Source organism: Cetorhinus maximus, chromosome 13, assembly GCF_964194155.1.
Source record: "Cetorhinus maximus chromosome 13, sCetMax3.hap1.1, whole genome shotgun sequence".
In the NCBI taxonomy this organism is placed as follows: Eukaryota; Metazoa; Chordata; class Chondrichthyes; order Lamniformes; family Cetorhinidae; genus Cetorhinus; species Cetorhinus maximus.
In genome coordinates, this window is record NC_135891.1 from 38,562,923 (window position 1) to 38,581,239 (window position 18,317).

An 18,317-nucleotide genomic window follows, 5' to 3' on the forward strand; every position below is an offset into this window, starting at 1 on the left:
TCACACGCATACACGAAAGAGCGCAGGGAATCACTCAGGGAATCCCCCCCCCCCCCCCCCCCCCCACCCGCACAGGAAGCGCACAGCGCTTCCGGGTGCACATCACGATAGGCGGGCCTTAATTGGCCTGCCCACGTAAAATGGCGGCACGGACCCAATCGAGGGAACCGATCGGGTTCGTGCCCGCCCCCCCGTCCGTCCCTGCACAACCGCCCCAACAGTGGGATATTTCTGGCCCTTGTGTCCCCCTCGCCACTTGCTTTCCTACCTATTTTTGTGTCATCTGCAAATTTGGCAATGGTACTTTCACGTCCCTCGTCTAAGTCATTAATCCTTGAGGTACTCTAGTTCCTGAGCACATTAAGCAATGAGATTAAACACAGTTGTTGCTGACAGTAAGTTTAACCTTTCTCTCTGCACTTCCAGCATTCCTTGATCAACAGGGTGAACGAGCGAGCTGTTGTTAGGCAGTGAGCAGCATGTTTCATTATCGGCTATGACTATCAAAAAGAGACTATATTCTCATTTTCCCTTGCTGGGATTGGAAGGAAACTCACTAGTTCTCAGAATCTCAAGCTGACAGCTTCACTCAAAACCGCCTGAGCAACGCATTGCGATACCAAGTTGTTTTATTTTCAGGCAGCCGAAGCGTCATAGCTAACAAAACATTGCCCATGTCCGAGGAAATCTATTACCCAGTAATTTGAATATGAAGCCAGTACTGATTTTGCTTGTGTACTCGACTAGCAATGCAAGAACAGCCTCTTCCTACTTGGAATTTTCTCTGCCTTTGCATGATTTATAGAGTATATATGTTTGCTGCTTTATTTTAAAGGATAGACATCTGTGAATTTGGCGAGAACTGTGTATGCGCTCACTCTCATGAAGAACTTGAAGAGTGGTTAACGCGGTCAGAGGTTGCTCAGGAACTGAGGAAATCAGTGAAGAAACAAGGGCTAATATCCTATCGGGACAGATTACTGGAGGAATACAGGAAGTGTGGAAATGAAGTATTGATTGTAAGATGTTTTCTTTCCTCAATGGTCACTTGTGTCTTTTGCTAGTGATATTGCCTCATCGTTATTCATTATTCAAAATATATTTAATATATGCCTATTATTGCACATGCTTTAATATTATTTATTGATTTGCAGATGTCAGAAGAAATTGATGATATTGATATTTCATGTGATTGTGCCTTAAGAATAACCGATTACAGGAGAAGATCTAAACTGAAATGGAACTTCCACATACAATCACAGGTAGACAATCACTTCTTTCTCAAGTACTGTATCACGTGGATATGAGATCAAATATTCCCACACACTGTCACAACTAGACATTATGAGATGCAACAATTTTATAGGACACATTCATTGCATAGAACTACTGTGACCCAGTTTTGTTTTCATCAATTGCAATAAGTAATTAAATGTTCTGGTAAGTGAATGGGACAGCGACCACATATAATGTTCAATAATCATTCTTAATTTGTTTGTAAAGATAACTGTGATAATACTTCATAATTCATTAACAAGCCAACTTAGATCTTTACCTTTATTGTGGGGAACCGTTGTTCAAAGCATTTTAAGCTTGGAAAAATGGAATGGCTGTAATTACACCAGTTTGAATTTTTCCATTTCGCACACTATTTCTAGGGTATCTAGGAATAAGTTGATACCAGTTTATTACAAACAATACAATCAGCATGCGCATATTTGAAAGTGTGCATTTATGTCTGTACATATATAAACTCCCAGTTAAAACTTAGATTAGAAGTGCCTCATCCAGTAGTAGGGCTTTACAATTCACCTTGGTTTAGTGTGACTATGGGCTGAATTTTCTGGCTGATGCACGGGTGGCGGAGCCTGCACGTCAGCGCTTAAAATGTCACGCGCTGACATCGCACGAGTGTCCCGATGTCAACGCTCGGCATCGCAATATTTAGGTGGGCGGGCGTGTTATGCAGCGCGACGTGCGCCTGCCATTAATTAAAGGCCTTGTTAAGGCCCTTAACTCGGCAATTGAACCCGATTTTGAGGAGCCCGTGCGAACTTTGGCTTGGCGCACGGGCCCAACAGGCAGGCGGGTAACTGATTTTTTAACAAACCTCATCCACTGGCAGGTTGAGGTTTCATGTCGGTTTTAAAAAAGTTTATTAAAGTTTTTGTGCACTTTATTAACATGTCCCATCTCGTGTGACATTGTCACATGAGGGGGACATGTTAATGATTTTTTTATTGTTCTATTCTTAAAGTTTGAAAACCTTTCAGCGATCTCCCTGAGGCACCACTTAGCCTCAGGGAGATGTGTGCTCTTTCGTGCGCATGCTGGGCGGGCCTTAATTGGCCCGCCCGCGCAAAATGGCAGCACGGCCTGTTTCGGCGGCAGTGATCGGCTGCCCGCCCGCCCGTCAAGGGCAAAATTCAGCCCCACGTGTGTGTTGTTCAACAACTGTAGGGGAGTAAGAAGATAACCAAAAGGAGGAAATGAATGGCCAAGAAATTAGATTATGTATGTAAACTAGAAAGGAAAGTTTGATAGAGTGAAAATCTACGGGCAGGACTTGCCCCACAGATTTCAGAACCCTGGCGCGCAGCTTAACTGGGGATCAGAAGCCTTCACTATACGGGGAATGGTCACTCATCCGCAATATTCCACAAATTGGACAGTTAGAGGTCAGAGGGCAGGCTCGCTGTCCAATTAAGCATGGCGGGCAGGTTCTCAAAGCTGGAGGGCCAATAGGAGGCATAGATCAGAAGCAGCAGCAGGTAAGTGAGGGAGAGAGAACCCCAAGATGGAGGCACCCTCTGTCTAACTCAAATTTAAAGCAATAAAAGCCCTCAGCAGTCGGGCCATCATTGTGAGGTGGTAGGGGAACCTGTCCACATGGGGGCCTGCTGCTGCATCTGAAGCTAGGCATTTAGGAGGGCCTCTAAGTCTGCCAGGAACACTGCCCACCCTCTGTGGCCTCCTGCTGGGAGGCCACCTCCAGCAGCTGTGCTGTTTCCTCATTCCTCCACGGAGCTGGAAGCTGGCCGGAAAATTCCAGTTGGCCTCCAATAATAGGCCTTCAATTAGATGAATTAGCTGCTTGCTGCTTGAGGGCAGGTAGCTCTGCTGACCCCCATCCCAGCTCCGGGAAAATGGGGGCAGGATAGAGCTAGGGAACAGGCAAGCTTGTCAGCGGTGTGAAATTCTGTGCCTGCCTGCTGCGCGCGCCAGCCCCCATTGGCTCCTAATAATTCAGTCCTATATTATTAAGTTTCTCTTGTACTGATTGCTATTCTACAAATAGTAGCCCTGAAATTACTCCACGGTTCCATCAGAAATCCAGCCGTGCTAGATTTCTCCCATTTTTGGGTGTTTCTTCCATGCCTTGTGAAGGCAGGGCCAATGTTTCCCTGTCGCAAACGATGGCAAGGGGGGACTGAGCCAGTAGCAGGAACTTCTAGTTCTAATGGCAGGAATTCCCAATGCTAGGAGTTCCTGCTCCTTAACCTCAGTTGGGATCTGGCTCATCCCCACATTTCCAAGCATGTACTTCGTTGACCTGCATTGCTGCCCCAGCCCCCATCATTGTCAATGCACCCTCCACGATCTCTGACACTACCCAACCCCATTGATGTCAACTGCTACCCTTCCAACCATCAGTAACTCCCACTGTAATCGTATCCCGTCCCCCAGCACCTCGATTCCCAGTCTCTCAGCTTCATGGTTGCTTAACTTCCCAAACGCATTCCTCACCCCTTTTAATCACTTAACTGAAGGCTACAGCTGGCTTTCAGTGGAATGATCTTCATTTGCTCTTTGCCTGCGAGCTGTCTGGAGAAGCCTATTAAGTGTCTGCAGCTTGCAATATGGTTCTATAATAACATGGCTGGCAGCCTAATATTTGCTGCACCTCATGCACATTCATTTAGATGTAGGGGTCACTCTGTGGGCCTGCTCCTTATATGCTCAAAAATGAGTGCACCTGAATTTGTAACAGGGACAGTGGCATTCCACAGGGACCAGTGTTGGGAAATTGCTCTTCACAATCTTTATAAAAATTGTTTGAGAAACTTTGCAAATTTGAAGATGACATAACGGTTTCTTTTAGCATTTGGAGAAATAATGGTAGCAATCGGCTCCAAATATGATGGAGAAATGGGCCTCCATCTGTCAGATATCCTTTAATGTAGTGCTATGCATGGGGATTGGGCTCACACTAAGCAAACAAAAACCATTAAATATTCGCAACTAAAGGCTGTTGAGCAGGAACAAGATCTAGATCTTCCAGTGCAGAGATTTATCACATGTTACAATCCCAGCTGAGGTTACCCCTGGACAAGCCTGATCCCAGAGTGAAACCCAGCTTGATAGATCCTAACTTCTATTTGTTTGTTTAGATACATGGAGAGTAGCTACTGAACAGGGCCGCAGGAGTCAGCTGATGAACTTATAACAAAAGAATAAAATATTTATTCAACAAGAAAAGATTAACTATATTACAATACTTCTTCACCCACACCTATACCTTTACAGATATATACAGATTTGTAACACAAGTTACAAAAGCTATATCATACCTTAATGTTCACAGTAAATACACAGTCCATGTAAATCAATTGGCACCCTGTGGTCAGGCACACCACATTCTGAAACCAAGTGACAGATGCCACCTCAACCAGATGCTATTGATCTCTCCTCAACTCTCCCTAGACACCTGTCACACCATGAGCCAACCAGTCTCACTGAACTTTCACACAAGGGTTTCCATTTGCCACTCTTAAAGAACTCGCTTGGAATCTTCTCCCAAACCCATGCTTTCTCGGCTGTCAACAGTACACCACTGTTTCACATGCCCAAAGCAAAGAGTTACAGACCTTCAGCCATCTCCCTGGACCTTCTGGCCTCCTGCAAGCTGTCTTCACTTTAAATCTGCTTTCTGCAGCTTTTGTCTCTTTAAATCTGAAGCTTGGAGCCTTTCTCTCTGCCCCTCACTCTTAACTTCATTAACAGGACCTTTTCTAGGTTCTTGTCCTTCCTTTGACAAGAAGGTCATCTTGTTCCACTCCCCTGGATTTTTGGGGTTTTTCTTTAGCTTGGGACTAGCTATCTGTCCCTTCCAGGTTGCTTGCCTGGCAGCTATCTTCAAAACCAGCTGAACTCCAACAGCTTCCAAAACAAATTGCTGTTTCTAGCTTTTCTGTGTGTGTGTCTGTGAGAGGCACCTGCCTCTCTGGACCTCTGTTGCTAGGCAACAGCCCAATTATTCTACTATTGTTTGCTTAACTGAAGTCATAAAACTCCAATTAGAAATGCAAGCGCCTTTTTAAAAGTGAAACTAAAACTACATTTGACCTTTCTTAAGACACAGATACAGAAATACAAATCAAACTTAAACTTTAAAGCTAAAATTCATTCCTAACACCCACAAATAGCAATATAACTTACTTAAACTATCTCTATTTCCTAACAAAAGTGCTTATCAAGTGCTCTGAAGAAGAGTCAAACGGATGCAAAATATTAACTCTGTTTCTTGCGCCACAGATGCTGCTAGACCTGCTGAGTTTTTCCAGCATTTTCTGTTTCTTTTTCAGATTTCCAACATCTGCAGTATTTTGCTTTTATCAAGTGCTGTTGGTATAGCAAAAGCTAATAGAGTGTTAGAATGTATTACTGCCAGGATGATCCAATGTAAAGCAAAAAACACAATACTATCCTTTTAAAAGATCTTTGTGAAGCTTCAGCTACAAAACTGTATCCAGCTTTGGTCCCCTACTTGATGGATGCAGAGGCTTTGGAAAAGACTCAAATGAAAATCACTAGATTGACACACATCTTGAAGGCTGTTAGCTATCACACTAGGCTTAGAGAGCTGGGTGTTTTTAACTTGAGAAAAATACATTTTGGGGAGATTTGAATGAGATTTTTAAAATAATGAAGGGGTGAGACTATGTCCTTGACAGTAGATGAACTGAGTTAACTAGCTGAGGGAGAACCAAGAGATGAACGTCTAAATTATGAGCATATAACTAGATTAAAAATTAAGAAGTTTTTATTTTCACAGAAGGCTATGAACCTTTACAAGTTGTTAGCCCATGGAAAGTAAAACGAATCTAATGACTCACTCTGATTCTGAAATAATAACTAAACCAGACGCATTTTAGTGATACTCAAAATGACCTTTCATAATGCATCGTGAGATTTATTATATTTATAACATGTTAACAATGGGAAGTACAATAAATTACAATGGGCTCAATTTTCAGGCCCAGCAACATTGAGACAGAAGGCAGAGGGAGGCTGAAAGTTATGAGGTCGGCTGGTGTGCTGACTTTCTGATCCTGTTCCAATTGCCGCTCATTTTAGCCGATGCAGATTCGGGGCCGGGGCCACCCTCTCCCATGAGGCGGACAGGCAATTAGGCTCATAAATCAGTGGGGTTTCCAGTTAGCCTCCAGTTTCCTGATGGGATGGGGAGCAGTTTAACTGCCTGGAGGTGGGCATCTACAGCAGGCTAGGTTGCCAGCATTCTAGACAAGCCTAAAGTCCTCCCTGCCTGCCTGGATTGGGGTACAACTAAAGACCACCCTGAAGAGGGGCTCCACACCCCTTCCCTCCCACAGTAGTGGCCTGGCTGCTTTTTGTATTTTTTAAATTATATTTTTAAAAAAGTGTCTGAGAGTGCACTTTCTTATTGAAGCACCCTCTCAGTTACTTACGTTAAACTGCAGCTGGGTGCTCCTCTGAAGCTGGAGGGCCTCTGACAGGCCCTGACGCTTTGGGAGCCTGCCCATCACCCTTAATTGAAAGGGGAACCTATCTCCATGCCCTAGTCCAAATTCTATCAAATGGCTATTTCCCAAGGGTGCAGGCTTAGGACCTGGAAACAATCCTGGCTTTTGTTTCCTGCCCCCAAGTCAAAATTCAACCCTATAGTTGGAAGAAGTTTCAGAATTAATCATCTCCCTAAATTATGAACATAAACTGAATTGCTGAAGAAATGCTGTTGCAGCTTTCCGTCTTATACTTATTGGGACAAATGCAAGAATGCCAAATTTCAAAAAGAGCAACCATATATACTGCATGAAAAAAGGGTGTTGATTGGGTGACAGGTCGATTCTGATTAGTTGAGGTGTTGCCATGGAAAATGCACCAGGGAATTATTTTCCCCCAAAGCTTTTGTTCAATTTGAAAAAAGACGCAATACCTGAACATGTTCTTTTTGTCTGCAGAGGGCAGGTTCCTGCTTATGAATATATGTGGCTTTTAGCAAGTGTAAGTGAGCTGCATAACGAGCCTGATTGATAATCTTAAATTGGTTGTTACAGCAATACTGGGGTCTATAGTCTAGACTGGAGTCAACTTGTCAACCAATGAGCACTTTTTTCTAATGCAGTTTAAATTGTTGCTCCTTTTGAAATTTGGCATTCTTGCATCTGTCTTGTTGAATGCAGGATGAAAAGCTTCGTCAGCATGTCTTTATTTTTTTGCAATGCTCAAGTTGTGTACTATGAAGTGACTATTTATAAACTGAATTATTTAGATGACCTGTAAGAAGTTGAAGCATTAGATTATTTTACTGTAATCAAAATCAAACTTGGATCCCTTCACTGCTAAAATATGATACAACTAATGAAAAATAATATCCAATACATATTGAATTAGAACCAAGATTGTAAGTTCTTCGGAAAAGATTTGTTTGGTAATCATACTCTTTGGACTGTCACAAACACTGTCGGTACTATTTGCATTGCAAACATAGGTGAGGCCACAGGCTAAAGTCTGAAACATTGTGAAGTTCATTTAATAAAATATCTTGATAATGCAGCACATTAATACAGGCTCATGCAAAACTAAACAGACAAGCAATATAAAATAGAGTAAAAGAACAAAAAGAAAAGTGTATTCTTGTGCCCACTCTGGTTAATTCAAGGTAAAGAAGGAGATCATTATCATCAAAGGAGTGGAGTTTTCACTTTGAGTATTTGAATTCCTGCTCAGGGTAATTTGCATATTGGTGAATGCAAAGCAATGGTGTAGTGTTTAAGAATGTAATTTGATTAATACAGCTGAAAATTGGTTTATCACAAAAAAAGAAGCATTTTTAATTACAGTGCTAAGCTACCACCAGTGAGTAACCCAATTTTAAATGACTGAAAATGACTTCTAAAACAGCTTCATAATTACAGCTTCATTTGCTAGTTATATTGAGGTACAGTTGTCAGTTTCTTCATAATACTTTTTAAAAATTTACATTTAAACTCTTTATGCACACTCTACTAATAGTGTCCTAGTGCCCAAAGCACCAGCTTAATTTTTGGAACCTCTGCAAGACCTGCAAACAAGTGCAATCAGTGGAACTCCCAATGATAATTAATTCATCTGAGGGAGTGTCCAATTTTGAGAATGGGTGGGACTTCTAGTTTTTTTTAAACCAGCACTACAGATCACAGAAACACGATTTCCACTGAATATAATTTGTGCTTGAAATTTTGTAATCTTTTTCACTGGTCACGTCAATTTTGGCCAGATTGTACTGAAAAAAATGGTGCAACCAAGTAGAAACTCTGACCCAGTATTTCTAGGTGAATAACACTTTTCTTCCTACTCCATTTAGGGACAAGTCATTGGGGGGAAATTTCCATTTTAGAACAATTTGTTACTGAGTTTCCAACAGACAGTTTTGTAGGTGGATCTAGTTTTTCTCTCTGGAATTCCTTCCCTAAGTTTCTTTGTCTTTCTACCACTCTTTCCTCCTTTAAAACTGTCACTAAAACCTATCTCTATGACTAAGCATTGATCATCTACCTGAGTATCTCCTTATGTGGCTCGCTGTCAAATTTTATTTGATAATGTTCCTGTGAAGCACTTTGGGACATTTTATTATGTTAAAGGTGCTATAGTTAAGGGTAGCATAGTATTTATGCCGTGGACTAATAATCCAGCAGCCTGGACTAATGATTTGGAAATATGAGTTTAAATCCCACCTTGGCAGCTTGGGAATTTAAATTAAATAAATCTGGAATAAAAAAACTAATATCAGTAATGGTTGCCATGAAACTATAGGAGACTCATACAATCTTTCAGGGAATGAAATCTGCCTTCTTTATCCGACCTGGCCTAAACGTGATTCCTGGCTCATAGCAATGTTGTTGACTCAGGTTGGCAGTTGACAAGAAGGGGTATTTAATTGAACGGGAGGCAGGATGAAAGTTAATTGAGGGAAAATTGTGCTTCCTGACAACAAATGGCAAGAACTTATTTTTACTACATTAGCATGTCATGCATGTTCATTAAAACACAACTTCACCAGATAAAATTGTACCTTTGTCATTTTTAAAAAAATCATTCATGGGATGTGTCACTGGCTAGGCCAGCATTTATTTCCCATCCCTAATGCCCTACTTCAGAGGCCATTTTAAGAGTCAACCATATTGCTGTGGGTTTGGAGTCACATGTAAAGATAGCTGATTTCCTTCCCTAAAGGACATTAATGAGCCAGATAGGTTTTTACAACAATTGACAATGGTTTCTTGGTTATCATCAGACTTTTAATTCCAGATTTTTTTCGAATTCAAATTTTACCATCTGCCATGGTGAGATTCAAACTCAGGTCCCCAGAGCATTACCCTTGGTCACTAAAATACCAGCCCAGTGACAATACCACTATACCACCATCTCCCCTCGTGCATGCCTCTAGATTCGTGACTGGTTAATGGTGGAGTGCAGAGGCGAGGTATTCTTCTTGGTGAATTTGGACTGAGTAGGATCTGCTTTTCTTGTATGGGGAGCTTTGTTGAACCAGGGGAGAGGAGGCATTGATGCATTGAGATTTTGTGGTGGCTGTGAAAAGGGAAAGGGACATGGAAGGCTGACCGTGGGAGGTGGCAGCCCTATAAAGGCTCGTGGGGGACAGTGAGAGGAAGCTAGACTACATAGGGAAAGTCAATGTCTACAGACGGGAGGTCAAGCATGATTGTGGGGTTCAGGTGTTATAGAGGGCAGGTCAATGGTGAGGTCCTGAGGGTCGAGGGTAACAGAGGACATGGCAAGTATGTTAGAAGGAGGGTTGAGGATGACAGATGACAGGTCGAGGGTAACAGGGGACAATTCCAGTGTGCTGGGATGCTGACTGATGGTGATGGGTAAAAGCTGTAGAATGAATGATAGCTGGTAAAGGGTGATGGGGTGGGCCGAGGGTTACCTAAGGCCGGGCAAGGATAATGGAGTGATGTGCCAGACAGGCATCTGACACTTTCATTGCATCCAGATTCCAGGCTGACTGGTGCTGTTGGGTGGCAGGGAGTGGATGCTAGTTTGCTGTTGTTTAAACATGGCACCTGGATCTCCAACCGGTTAGGTAATGGCGGGGCCAGCGACTTCCTGCCCATACCTCCTGCAGGATTAACTGGGATCCTCACCTATGTTCATATCTAATTGCCTGGCCAGAGTCCGCGGTCTCATCATCAAGCCTCGACACGAGAAAATTCTGCCCTTGGTTTCTCTTTCAGCCTGACCTGCTGAGTATTTCCAGCATTTTCTCTCTTTGCCTCAAATTTCCAGCACCCACTGTATTTTGCTTTTTTGTTACTATTATTTGGTATTTACCCAGGATTTTAGGCCAGGATTTTACCTTCGGCGATTTTGGGGCGGGGCCAGCTCGCCAAGGGGAAAATGACGCAGGATGACATCGGGAGGAATCCCTAATGTCATCCCGGTCCCTTTAAATTTTTAGGAAGGCGGGCGGACAGTGAAATCAGCTGTTCACCCGCTGACCTGTCAATGACCAATTAAAGCCATTGACAGGCTAGTTAAGATAACTAAAGACCTGCCCGTCTAAGCTTAAGGCTGGTGGGCAGGCCAGGAGCCCCAGCGGGCTCCAGATTATCATGAAACTTCATCCACTGGCGGGACGAAGTTTCATGTCTGTTTTTTAAAAATGTAATAAATTTTATGTGTTTATTATTAACATGTCCCATCTCGTGTGACATTGTCACATGAGGGGGACATATTAATAATTTTAATATTTTTCTATTTTTAGAGTTTACTTACCTCTCACGAATCTCCCTGAGACAGCACTTTGCCTCAGAGAGCAGTGCGCGAAAGAGCGCACTTTGACAGTTGGGGATTCCCTCCCCCCGGAAAAGGAAATACATAGCGGGTCCCGTTTTGGTGGCGAGGGTCGGCTGTCCGCCCGCCGCCGAGCCGGTGGGGCCCGCACACCATCTGGGGGAAAAATTCTGCCCTTAAAATTTCAACTTAAAAATTCCATTCATTATACATAAATTAAGATTTTTAAAAATAAACTGGAATTTGTCAATCCTCCCACTCATTTTAAAGTGTGAGGATTTTCCTTTTCTGTTCCAATAAGGCATTTACCAAGCAAAGGGACAGCCTACTCCCATGCATCTGCCAGTGTTGCCTACAGTCTCGTTGCCAGGAGATAAACAGGAGTATTTCAATATCAACTTGGCGTTTCAAACCAAGGCATACCAATATAGTTTTTATCGGACACCTTCACAATTAAGTTCTACGTGGTTTATACAGAACTTTAGTCAGAATCTGGAAAACTTGTAAGTTGCCAATAAAGGCTGTGATTACTTTGAAAACATGTCATCTGCTTTGCTTTAAATTTTCTTCAATATAAATATTGGGTGTTTCTTTCAAAGGTTTCACCTCAATTTCCCGCAATCCTATCCTGAAGGTTTTGTCTCATGCTGCTGTATGGTTCCATGGGCATTGATTGTCCTCCAGTATTTTATCCAAGTTGCCATGCTTGATGTAGCAATCTGATTCTCAGTGTTGGCAGGCTGTGTAACTGAGAGAGGAATCACAGCCAAGCCAGACTCTGTTCTTACCCTGTGTCTATGTGCAGGCATTTCCTAGCAGACGTTGTTGGATAGCAATCAGAAGCAGCACCCTGGCTGAATTCCCCTCTATGGTCCTGAGACACTGAGATCAGATGGAGTGTTACTCACCATATATTCGATCCGGGGCTTGCCAGGTCTATGTCGTGCAGTTCTGAAATGGCCAATACACTTGAATGTGGAATTATAAGGGAACACATACTGGTTATCTTTATACAATATAAATAAGTGGTCTTGAAAATGGCATTACACTCTTGGTCTCGTACTATGGATGGAAAATTCAATTTTGGCAATGGCATAAAACGGGGAACAGTGGATTGGCTGCTCATTAGACTTCCCACTCGGTTTTCCTTTTTAATCAAATTGAAAGTCCGCCCCCTGTATTATAACAAAGAATGAGGCTCCAGCTTTGAATTCCAATGTAACCCAATGTTTGTACTGTGATCGCTCAAAATTGGACCATGAAGGAGAGTGATCACACACGCACACATGGCTAATATGGCTTTTCAATGTACAAAATGTTAATTGATTTCAATGTCTAAAGTGGACTATATGCCACCACTGAAGCTGAACAGCTCAGTCCCTTAGGGCTGAATTTTGTGCTGGGGATGGGTGTCCCCAAATCCCAACCTAAAAGTCAGTGATGAGCTGCCTGCACTTGGCCAGCTCGCCCTGCAGACATTTAACTGCTGTTGGGCCTTTAATTGGCTTAAGGTGGGACTTCCACTCCCTTCCAAGAGGAAGTCCTGCCTCAGAGAACTGTTAGCCAATCAACTGGCCTAGGAGCGCCACCAGAAGTGGTAGCCACTGCTGGGACTGCAATAGTCCCTAAGGAAGGCATTCAGTGATGGACTCCAGACTGTGAGTTGAGTCCAGGTCTCATTGGGGCCAGGCTGGCATGTTTGGACAAGGGGAGTGGGTGCAGGGTGACAAGTTGGAGGGGAGGGGGTGCAATGCTGGGGGGTTTACACCTTGCCAGAGGGATCTCTGATGGGGACAAGGTGCCTGGCCAGGAGGCACTCCCTCCCCAGCCTGTCCACCAGACTCGCAGCTCTTGCTGGGCGCCGAGAGCTGTCCTGCTGCAGGTAAAATCCCAGAGTCGGCAGGAAGAGGCCTTTAAATGGCCATTAATTGGCCATAAGGGCCTCAATTGGCCCATATGCAAGTGGGGAGCTCGACACATTCCCTGTCATGGGTAAAATATCCATGGGGGTGGGGATGAGGAGGGTGGGCAGATGATGGGGATGACGTCGCTGGCATGGCACCCAGTTTTATGCACCCTCCAGCCTGCCATCCCCCTCTGAAGGGAATGTAAAATTCGAGCTTTAATTTTATGATTATAGGCTTTCTTTGTTTTTGATGTTCCTCTGCCTTTTAAACATTTGTATTTTTTGCTGTAATTTATAGTTATCAAGATGAATGAATGTCACTTTGTCACTTCTATCATTCATTATTGGCATTGAATACTTCCAAGTCAAGTATAGCACAGATAAATGCAGGATAGAGTTCCCCTTTCTTTGGCCCAGCAAGGTGCCTTAATCCTAACCTCAAAGCTCTAAGGTACAAGTGGAGGATTTTACATTTCACAAACCAATCCTTCTTTTGATCTTTCTGAATGAGGCTGCTAACTTTAATTGAACTATGGGCAGCTCTGGCTGAATGATTAGAAATATTGTTCAACAGGCTGTTTGGTTTGTACCAATATATTGGAAGATATTTTGAAGCTCTTACCTCCGAATTGAATGAAGAATATCACTGATGTTATTTTATTGTTGTGTGTGCAGAAACCATTGTTGAATGTTGCACTGCTAAAGAGAGAACCTGGTGCAATGTTCTGGCTGGAAGGAAAAGACTTACCACATAATTGTTTTCATGCTGAAGGCATCAAATTCCGATTATCAAAAACTTCCTATGATGTTGGGGTCTCATTCGAAGCTATGAACTTTGGAATTTATGACCAGTGGGTTGTTTTTGATTTTGGAAGCCGACCTCTACTTGTCAGGAAGATTTACGTCAGTGAAATGAATGTTTTCCAACCACCTGTAAACCCAAGCAGTGATTTCCAATTTGCCAATCTGGAGAGGTGGCACAGTGGCAATCGGAGGATAGTGCCTTGTATGGAGAAAACCGAACATGAGCTTCTGGTGTTGCAGAAATACAAGACACCTGCTTTATCATTGGAATATAAAGTCAAGGACATGGCAAAAATCCCTATAACACCTGCCAATTACAGAGAAAAAATGCACCATTTCCTGTACCAAGAGGAGCAAGCTGAAGAAGATGTCGTTTCGAGGTAAAGTATCTGACAAGAAAGTTGTCCAGACAGTATACAGCAAAATGTCTTACTCAGGCCCTAAATCAGTAGAGTCAGAATGAGACAATTTGGATCTAAATAGAAGAAAATGTTAGCATTTTCCTGAAAAGGCTTCCTCTATAATGCTAATGGTGTCCAATTTATCAACCCCTAAAATACCTCCCAGGTCACAAATCTTTAGACTTTTGCATTAATGCAAGTGCAACTCTAATGATTTTTACCTTTGCCATTTACTTTATTGACAGTTTTATTCAGTTCATCTCTCACCATCAGAATTAGATTTATTAATCCATGATTTGTGTTTTAGCTGGTACACCTTAAGCTTTACTACAATTGGTAGAGATGTTCCCTTACACATGCCCCACATCTTCAAACACTTTGCCTCCATTCTATTTATCCTGCCAGCAAGCATCTCTACCTTACACTTGTTTAGATGGAGCCTGTCTGACCAGTATAAGCTTCCCCGTTCCAAAAGCTGTTTTGTTGTTTGAGGAACTGAAATCTTGATTGCCTAGATAACAGGCTGGTCTGCCTATAATTCCCCATATCTCTCCTCACCAGCACATAACACAGGCACTTATTACAGAAAATGGAGTGTTTCGCTTCCCAAACACAGGAAACTGCGAGTTTCAAATTTCCTCAGGAGTTCAACTTTAACTGATGGACGACTTTTAGTGAAACCCACTAGAAAATGGCAGGGATTCAGTTGCTCTGTTTATCTACTGTTTTCCATAATTTTCTGGCCTGGCATGTAAGGGGCAGAAATGTTACTTGCTCCTAACAAGGCAATTAACCTCAGTGGGCCAGAATGAGGGATAGAGACTCTCTGAACCAGGAAACCACCTTTTCCAGGCTCATTCAAGACCCAGTGTAGTATGGTGAGTCAGATAAAGCTTTGATGGGATGTTATTGGGCCCCACTGATGGGTTCAGGCTAAGTAAGCAGCCTAGACCCTCGATGAGCTAACAGATTTATTTACAAAGAAAGGCTGTGTATTGCTAAAAAAAGAGACATGCTGTTAAAACTTTTCATCTTGCAGTCATCAGGACCGATGCAAAAATACCAAACTTCAAAGGGAACAACAATTTGTACTTTACGAAAAACAAGGTGCTGATTAGTTGACTAATGGACTCTGATTGGTCAAGGAATTGCCATGGAGAATGCACCAGGGAACAGTTACCTCAAAGCTTTTGTTTAAATTCAGAAAAGGCAAGGCGACTCTGATTGGTCAAGATGCACTATGGGGAATCCACCAAGGAACAGTGTTCCCCAAGCTTTGTTTCATTGAAAAGGTGCAATGTCTGAACAAATTCCTGTTGCCTGCAGAGGTCTGGGCCCTGTGTATGAATATATGTAGCTTCTAGCATGTGTAATTGAGCCATATTGCGAGTCCAACTGATAATCTTAAATTGGTTGTTACTGTAATTTTTGGCTCATTTGGGATTGTTCAGTAAGTGCTGCCCAATCATGGAATCACATCTAATGTTGGGCACTATGTTCTGAGTTCTGCAAGCACGGGTTGGTTGAGTATGGACAGTACTTTGCCTGTTGCAAACAGCTGAACAGACGTGCTGTTTGATACAATCCACCAGTAGTTGGGATGATGGTCCAATCAGAGTCCGCTTGCTAACCACTCAGCACCCTGTTTCTCATGCAGTATAAACTATTGCTCCCTTTGAAATTTGGTATTCTTGCATCTGTCCTGATCAGTGCAAGATGAAAAAGTTTTGATGGCATGTCTTTTTTTTCAGCAAAATGGTTTCATTCAAAAATAGTTGTTTGGAGGCATGGCAGGAGGAGAGAAGAGGAGAGGAGGGCCTGGACATCACCCCTTCTAGTGTGGCAGGTGTCAGAAGTTTCAGCTGGGCCAGAATTGCACCAATTATGCCTGCAGCAATCACTGCCCCTCCTTCTCTACTGATCAATACCCTTCCCTCTAATGATCACTACACCCTCCCTCTCAATTGCTTGCTCCATGCACAGTGAGCCCCGTCCCAACCCATTCTTCCCCTTGTCTCCCAGGATCTACCCGAAGCCACTGCTGTTGACGCAGTGGCCCAAAGTTGATGTCTTCTTCTCTGGTGAGCTCCCTGGAAATTCCCAGCAGGAACCTGCAGTTCATGGGCTTAGTTTACGTGAATCCTACATTATCATTTCCTGCACCTGTTTCACACCGGCCTGTGGCATAAACCAATTTCCAGGGCATAATTTTTTTCAATGCGCATCTGTGCACATAGTTATAAGAAGATAATCAGAAAACAATAGAGTCTTGTGTGTTAAACATGTTAAACATAATTGTCAAATTTCTCCTTGATAGGCTCAGTCTACAGGTGACACTTTCTATCACAGACAAATTGGAAGATATGTTTGAAGGGTTGATGATTGCGCAACATGGAGAGCTCTTTGGTGTTTTTCCACCCCCTCTTGCTTTGACTGATACAAATGAAAGCTTCCTGTTCAAGAGAGCAATTAATACGGTGCTGTTAGCGCCAAATCCTTCCCCAAACAATGCAGTTTATGAGGCTGCCATTCTTCGTGAGGTTACCACTGAAAATCGAATTGCTCTAAAGCTGTCACCACGTTGCCACACTGCTCTTGCTTTCCACAAAGGAACCCATCACAGCGTAGAGATTCAATTCCAATTGGATCGGCTTCCATTTTGCTTCAAGCACCAAGCTGTGGATCTGCTTCCAAATGAGCAAATTATTTTCCCAGACATCACCACGTGTTCCATTCCTCAGTTTACCGCTCCTATTCTAACTGGAAACCAAAAGCAACGTGCTGCTGTTGCCTTTATTGCTGGACAAACTTCTGGGGAAAAATCAGCCCCCCCTCTTCTAATTTACGGTCCTTTTGGAACTGGAAAAACCTTTACCTTGGCAACAGCGGCTATGGAAATAGCAACAAAACCAGGCTCCAGATTGCTACTATGCACTGACACTAACAGGTGAGTAGTATGTTATTCTCTGTTTGCAACAGGACAAGATGGGAATGCTTTCATTAATGAAACATTTGACAACAGCACATAACATTTCTGAATTAACACCAAGCTCAAGATTATTGGTATTTTCAAAGTCTCAGCTGGTGATATTTCACACTGTGAAAGTAACAATACGCACATGAAACATCATCAAACACCTTTAATCATCGCTTTGATTAAAAACACAGCCTAAAGGTCCATACAATCTCTTTCATTTCATATTGTCCTTATTGAGATTCTGGATAAACAGCTGAGAATTAGAATACCTTGAGTTCCAATGACAAAGTCTACACCAGCTATTTTCTTTTGAGTCTCCATATATATTCTCGATGGTGGGAGAGATAGAGAATTGCAAACTGCCCGCTGTTGCTGTTTATATTTGATATTTGACATCAATATTCTTCATGTGAAAGCTCATTTAGAACAGATGCCCACTTATTGGGTCTCATTTATTAGATAAGGCAATAACCAAAATGATTAAATTGAATTATTAGAGTTTACAAAACTATTTTTGTAACAGAGGTGGATATTTTCTCATTTTCAATAGGAAACTAGTGTTTGCTACAGGAATGCTTTAAACAGGCCAAGTGATATTAAAAGAAGAGACTGAGCTGAGGATCTAACAAGGTTCTATGATTAAGATAACTCTGGAATGACCACCAAGGGGTAGATTTCCTTTGTTATTGTGCTTGACATCAAGCATCAGCAGACTTCAGCACAAAGAGAAAAATCAGGCAAGGAGAATCACACAACCATAATGGAGTCACCCCAATTTTCCATTCTTTAATTGAACTAGAATAATGGGCTGGGATTTTCCAGTCCTGCCAGCAGCAGGCATTGTTGCAGGCAGGATGGGAAAAGTTGGAGAGCGACCAGAAGTCAACTGACTAACAGTTACGAAGCAAAAACTAGCACATCAAGGCAATAGCTGAGAGACAGTGACAGTGCACTTGTATCTCACTTTGTAATATTTAGGGTTACAGAATAGTTCTGTAAGTATAGCTCAATTTTAAATCCTTCTGAGTCCAGCATAGATAATGAATGATTTTTGAATGATCTCTGGTTTTGCACAGTAAGATGGTTTATATGTAGAGACTCTAATTTATTAGGGCATTGCTCACAAACAGTAAGCATACAAAGTATTTTTGATAATGGGTTATAAATA

At 42.5% G+C, this 18,317-nt stretch overlaps 1 protein-coding gene across 3 annotated transcripts in view; it reads left to right on the plus strand.

Moving 5' to 3' along the window:
- Window positions 1-18,317, plus strand: part of helz2a (helicase with zinc finger 2a) — a 122,644-nt gene that overhangs the window by 42,110 nt on the left and 62,217 nt on the right. For all 3 annotated transcript variants that reach the window (XM_078555298.1, XM_078555301.1, XM_078555299.1), the window contains 4 exons: window positions 836-1,019; window positions 1,155-1,262; window positions 13,643-14,151; window positions 16,490-17,119. In XM_078555298.1, coding sequence (XP_078411424.1) covers window positions 836-1,019; window positions 1,155-1,262; window positions 13,643-14,151; window positions 16,490-17,119 — 1,431 coding nt within the window. The remainder of the gene's footprint in view (window positions 1-835; window positions 1,020-1,154; window positions 1,263-13,642; window positions 14,152-16,489; window positions 17,120-18,317) is intronic.